We start from the raw sequence: 7,022 nt of genomic DNA on the forward strand, positions 1-7,022 counted from the left end.
TGTGTATTTATACAGATTATATATTTCATTTTTCATCTTTTTCTTGCATTTCATAGATGAAATGATTATTCAAAAAAAAACTAATTGACAGATTCATTGATAATAAAACTAATGGTTAGTGACAGTCAATCTGAAATAATGATTGTCTGTGATTTGACTATAAATTTTTAGAACATGGTCCACTTATTAAAACTCTTCCGGGGCATGACCACAGTGCATGGAGGTTGCTCAGTTGTCATGGAGATGGTTCACTTGTTGTCATATGACCATGAGATGTGGCCAACTGCTATTTATGAAGTAAATAATGAACTTTTAAGCTCAAACTGTCGGATGATGTAAAAAAAAAAAGCAGCCATTAATGCCTCAACATGAGCTTAAATTTCTCTTTATATCAAGAACAGAAATACTAGTAAACTAAATGTGTCAGTGTAAGAAATGTCATTGACAAGAGTCAAAAGAAAAAACCTCAAGGAGGCTGGAAAGTAGTTAGCAGATGCAGGAAAATTAAAGCAATTTAAGATTATTTTCATGTTTTTCCTGCGATTGCACAGGATAAACAGGCTGGAGAGAAGTGTTCATGTCGTCTTGGTTTTAAAAGTTTTATAATAAATGCAAAGACATTTCTTTTCCACCATGAAATCTTTTACTGTTTTGAGTTTTTTTTGCTCCGCTGACCAAGTGAACTTCCTTTTTTTTTTGATAATTAAGTCAATCTTTTAGAGATCTTGAAGCAATTTTCAGTCTAAGAATGTTGTAACCTGTTGTGTAACCAAAAAAGGAACTGTTTTTACATTTCCTGACACTTTGTGACCCATCCACATAAGTTACGATATTCTCTTTACATCACACTTAATAGAGAATTCCAGAGGAATTTCATGTAATTTTTTATAAAAACCAATTCTCTTACAGTTGGGTGTAATGTGGTCCTGCTTCAAGACACAAACATGTCTTTCTGTGCACAAAAAGCAAATAAAAACCTTCATCCAGCACAATCAACATGCGATGGACAAGTTCTTTTATGAGCCAAAGACACACATCTAACTTCAAGGACTTCCTTTAGAAATTGAAGAAACTCCACTTTCAACTAGAGAATAGCTGAAAGAAGCTAAAAGTAGCACCTTTTATCACTGCAGTAACACATCTTTATAACTAATAAAGGACAATTTTCTTCTTATTATATGAAGTAACAAGAAAATCTTACTGTTTCCTACAGACAGCTACGTAATTTGGTGTAAATGTGGTAAAATTGAGCCTTTTATGATGCAGTTAAATGAGTTTATTTGAAGAGAATGTCTTTATAAAGAGCAGCTCCATCAGCCTTTACTTCAAGAACCCAAGTAAATACACATTTTTATGAATTCCTCAATGTTTTTGGACAAATACTAGTCTGTAAAAATGTGTAAAGATTTTAGATTCTCACCTACAGGGATGAAAATCAAATAAAAGAATGAGTGAATTCAGCTGCCGGTGGTGCTGATTGAAATATTTATCTGCCTTTTATTTGATGTGAAAGACATGACGGCTGTTTGATCATAAATCTTTTCATGTTTATTATCCTGCAGCAAACCGCTCCAGGTACAAAAATCTCCTCTTTCTCTCTTTAACATGATGCACAGAATAATAAGATAACAAAACATAGCAGAAGAAGAAGAAGAAGAAGAAGAAGATAACTTAATGTGTTGTTTGCAGCTGCAGCATGCAGTCAGGCGTTAGTGAGTGATAAATACAGTTAATTGTGAAGCTATTAAAGCACTGCAGTGACATGAGAAGATAAATACACAAGAGATGTTGATGTTTAAAGGCTGAAAACTGAAAAACAAATAACAGCTGTCGTCCTCTCTGCAGCTTTTCCTCAAGAGGTTAAAGGTCGAGCTACAACGAGGCAGCATGGATGTGGATTCTGTGGCACTTGGAGGCCCCCTGCTGTTCAAAGGAGCACACTGCACTCCTCTTCTGGTGGTAGTGACGATCATTTATTAATATATATACACGTGTGAGTGTGTGTGTGCGTGTGTCTTATGCGACAGCCACAGCAAACACACTGACCACACAGTACATGGTGCGGTTTTCCCATCTCACGGTGCAGCTTCCTGCAGAGACAAAAACAACAAAAATTATACAGGAGCTGAAGGTCTTCAACGGCCCAGAAGTTTGTACCTGATGCCAAATGAACCTGGGGAAAAACTTCCCAAAATTGATGTGCATAATGTAATTTTCAAAAAAATAAAAAAAATCCTCTGGAAAGTAAAAAAAGTTGCAAATGAAGCATTCAGAGTGGGTTGAAGCCCTGGTTTTTGACTTGCAGGGAAGATTTCTGTATATTCTTAAGTTTTGACATCATAACAGGATATTCCAGAAGAAGCTGATATGTCCACTTTAAGACCTTTTTAGTTCTACACAGAATGCAATTTAATAATATCGGCCAAAGTATGAAAGTATGATGATAAACCAATAGGAACAATAAGACCTACAATTATTTATTATCATTATTATATCCTATTTTTTCAGTACTGAGTGAGCGTTTTAATAGTTCAAACAACTCCAACAGAGTGATACATCTTCTCTCTGGACATCACGTCAATTCCAGGAGTCACATTCTCCAGTTAAACTTTCATTCATATCAGATCAATAATTTAAGATGATCAATTTAACAGTTTTGAACCAGGACTTTCAGTATTCGGATGAAGTAGCTCGTAATAAAACATGCACCAAAGTCAGAAGGCTGCAGCTGTTATTTCAATGTGAAAAATACACATTAAATCAACTTTCCTGCATGTAAATATAAGTATCAGATCGGCTTTGATATCAGCAGATAGCTGATATTAAGGGTCTCGGATCAGGGCCAGAAAAACTTGATCAGGACGTCCTTAATGACAAAACAACACCTGATCAGACTGAGAACTCTCTGGCTGTGGGAGGTTTTGCTCACCGTCCATCGCGGTGTCCCAGTAGCAGGAGTTAGCTGTGTGGAGGCCGGCTCCGGTTTTCTGCATCACAGCACACGTCACTGCACGGACAAAACAGTCACAATAAACATTTAAATAATATAATAACACATTTTATTCATAGAGCGCTTTTGAAAAAGGCATTCAAATAATGAATTAGCAAAAAGAAGTTACACAACAACAAGAACAGAGCAGCAGGAAAGACTGTTAAAAGTAGAAAACAAATGCAGAAAAAGAGAAATATTAATCATTTTATTACATTTAGTATATTATTTTTAATATTTAACTGCTATTGTGAAATCATCCTGAGACGCCCCGCATGAAAAAAGGGCTTAACTGAACAGATCAGATTAAAAATTAAATTTGGACGATGTGCATGATTTACTTTGAGGAGAGCTTCTCTGATGACATGTTAGCTGGATTCATGTGTTATAATTATTTCAGGTGTCCTACTGTTACTGCTTGGTGTTTTTACTGTTTGGGAACTTTTAATGAGTGAACTCCCCCACAAACAAGCAGAACATGAAGCCTTATACGGCAGTTTTAGGGGCGTGGATTATGCTCATGATCTCACTAACGAGCGTCTCCTCGTGAACAGGTTCGTCAGGATGAAACCAGCGATTTATGACAAGTGCAGGCAGTTAAAAGAGCTCGTTGTCTTATTTTCCTCTTATTGCAAAAAACAAACACACACACACACACACACACCGATGTACTTGTACGGTTTCCCCTGTTTGACCAGCTGTGTGAGGCAGCGCTCCACGATGCTGGCCGTCCATTTGTTCACCTGAGTCTGGTTGTAGTCGTCATTGCCTACGACGCCCTCGATACACTGAGAGAGAGAGAGAGAGACACACACACACACACACACACAATCACACACACACACACACACACACACACACACACACACACACACACACACACACACACAGCCCAGCAGTGTTTACAGTCATGTGGAAGTCACTGGGTGCTGTTTCACTGGAGGGGACTCAGATGAAGAGAAAACACTGTTCTGCTCGTCACTAAATATTCTGTTAAAAACCAGAGTGTAGCAGAAATATTAGAGGTAGTTTCTGTATGTTTATTCTTATATATTCTCTTTAATGTGTCACACTTACATGAACTCTTTTGGAGGAGTACATTACAACACTTAACAACTCTCAGTACACAATCTATGCAGAGGTTTCTTTCATACTGTATGTGACAAATGTTTTAAGTCATTATTTTATCATGTGTTCCAAAATTTTTGACATTATTGCCTTTTATTAATTACCCTCTGAATATCTCAATCAATGGTGAACCTCACAGCAGCACAGGAACTCTTTTTTTATTCTCTTATCACAACTTAACATCTTATATAATGAATTACTGTCCCAACCAGAAGAAAAAAACTGAACAAACTAATCATCATAAGAATAAGGTCATTTTACACCTCTGTAGAGCTGCAGCGATTTATTGATTAAATATTTACTGGTTTCAGCTTCTTAAATGTGAGGATTTTCATGCTTTTCTTTGTTATATATATATATAACTGTAAACTGAATATTTTTGGGGTTTTGGACTGTTGTTGACTAACATAAGCCATGTGAATATGTTAACTTGGGCTGTTTTATGTTATAGCAGGTCCATTTCACTATTTTATGACATTTTAAAGGCAAAAAAAAAGGGAAAATAATCAGAAAATGAATAGATAATGACATGTCAGCAGCAGATGTACACCTCTATAATATAGTGTGGTTTCACAGTAAGGCTGCAACTAACAACTACTTTCATTACTGCTTAATCTGATGATTATTCTCTCAAATAGGCCTAATTGTTTGGTCTATAAAATGCTGTCATAATTTCTAAAGTTAATTTCTAGTTCATTATGACATCTTCAAATGTCTTGTTCTGTGCAGTATCCTAAGATATAATCAGTTTATTATCATGTGTGTCACTAAAAAAAAAGCTTCAAATCATCACATTAGAGAAGCTGCAACCAGCAAATGTTTTGGCATCTTTCCTAAAACAATCACTAAAACAGTTATTTGATTATTGAAATAGTGTACAATTAATTTTGTCAGTGGATTAATTGACTAATCAGTGCAGCTCTATTTCATATTATTGTACAAATATAAGTTAAATATAGACGGGGATAATGGGTGTAGAGGTGTTGAGGGTTCATTCAGGCTGTTATTGGTATGTTTGTGTTGTTCTTACTACTTTTCTGTTGTTCATTTAATGATTGAATGTCAGTGGATATATTTACAGTATATATTTTGGCGTACTTTGCGCCAAATGAAACAATAAGTTAAACTAATCCATTTAAATTATAGTGGAAAACAATGGTGACACATTATTTTATATGTCCATAATTTCCTTGGTAGCTTCCTGGAAATAACTACGTCATTACGCTCTAATTATAGGTAAAATATATAATATTTACAACCTTAAAAGCTACTTAGGGGGAAATAATAGTAAACTTGATAATGATGTGTAAACATTACCTCTTTGACAATATTATCAGCCTCTTCAGAGTTGAAAGAGCCCTGAAAAATGGAAATAACAGACAAATATGAGTCAGCGAAGGTTATTATACATCTCACAATACTGAAAACATCCACAGTTTAATCAGAAAACTACACTGTAGGAAAGAGTATGTTCTAAACGGTTCAGTTTGAGGTTAAGGATTGAAAATATACATTTTTAAATCCTAAAGTAGTTAAATATCAGAGGCTAAAACATCACTGAGAATAATAACATCGCTTTCAACAACATGGTAAGTAACATGTGCAAGTGTATAGTTAGTTACAAATATAATATACAACGTAAAGTAATTATTTTAACCGAAACAAACAGTTGTATTAATAATATTTGGTGTAACGTTAACGTTCGGGGCGGCTAAGCTAACTAGCCTTTAACGTTAGCTGACTAGCTTCTTTCTACCGTCATAGATAATTAAAAAGTCTCTTCAGGAACAAACCTCGCTGCCGTTATGATATTCCTCCATTCCTGTCATCTATCGCAGATCCAAAGTGGTTAACAGTGTTTGATTTCCACACAACAGCGGAAGGAAAAACAACGAAGTAGTTGCTCGAAGAAAAATCACAGAGGCTCGTTTCCTGCCAGCCGTCAAACACAGTCAACGACGACCGAAGAGAGCGACCGAAACCCGGGAAAGAAGGGCGGTTAGCTGACTGCTGACACCCGCTGGTAGGAAAACATATCTTACTTTTAACTTCACTTCACTTTAGTCGATTAATAAACCCTAAAATAGGTGAAAAATACCAATGTTTTGTAACAACACTCACCTCTGACACTTGAAATGTGGTTTTTGTTGTGTCGTCCTTCACTGCCGCCATCTCAGTTTAATTTAGAACCAAATTTTAACGGAATTTATCTTTTTTCACAGCGGCCATTTTGAATGTATCAGTTCTTCTTCATCTGGATTACTGGCGGCAGTGGAGGAAAGTAATTACTTTCTTTACTTATTTAAGTACTGCACTTAAGTACAATTTTGAAGTACTTGTACTTTACTTGAGTATTTCCATGTGATGCTACTTTATACTTCCACTCCACTACATTTTAGAGGGAAATATTGTACTTTCTACTCCACTACATTTATTTGACAGCTTTAGTTACTTTTCAGATGAAGATTTGAGACAATGGATAATATAACAAGCTTTTAAAATACAACACATTGTTAAAGATGAAACCAGTGGTTTCCAACCTTTTTGGCTTTTGACGTCTTACAAAAAGCAGTGTGTAGTCGGGGTCACATTTCACATGTCTATGAGTTGTTAACAGCTCCACCAAATAGTGATTTTTCCCTCTAAACTTCTCACATGCTTTCATTTCAATAAATGTTCAAATGATCCAATATTTCAGCAAAAATCAAAGATTAGCCTAATCATCTCACGACCCCTCAGATTTATTTGCTGACCCTTTGGAGGGGCCCGACCCCTAGGTTGGGAACCACTGGACTAAACTAGCTAACTGTATATAAAGTAGTTCAAAATACCACCAAAATGGCGAAAAATGTGTTTCTCAAAGTCAAAGATGCAACTGGAAATGTCTTGTTTTGTCCACAACCCA

The 7,022-nt window shown here is 35.8% G+C and overlaps 1 protein-coding gene across 1 annotated transcript; it reads right to left on the bottom strand.

The window, feature by feature from the left end:
* Window positions 1-1,525: 1,525 nt before the first annotated feature.
* Window positions 1,526-6,352, bottom strand: LOC121891871 (dynein light chain Tctex-type 3-like). Its single transcript, XM_042404524.1, has 6 exons — window positions 6,239-6,352; window positions 5,911-6,137; window positions 5,435-5,476; window positions 3,654-3,777; window positions 2,930-3,007; window positions 1,526-2,090 (listed from the first exon to the last, which is right to left on the bottom strand). Exons 2-6 carry the CDS (start codon window positions 5,944-5,946, stop codon window positions 2,017-2,019), a joined length of 354 nt encoding a protein of 117 aa, XP_042260458.1. The 5' UTR covers window positions 5,947-6,137; window positions 6,239-6,352; the 3' UTR covers window positions 1,526-2,016.
* Between the last annotated feature and the right edge of the window lie 670 nt (window positions 6,353-7,022).

This window comes from Thunnus maccoyii, chromosome 24 (assembly GCF_910596095.1).
Source record: "Thunnus maccoyii chromosome 24, fThuMac1.1, whole genome shotgun sequence".
NCBI lineage: Eukaryota > Metazoa > Chordata > Actinopteri > Scombriformes > Scombridae > Thunnus > Thunnus maccoyii.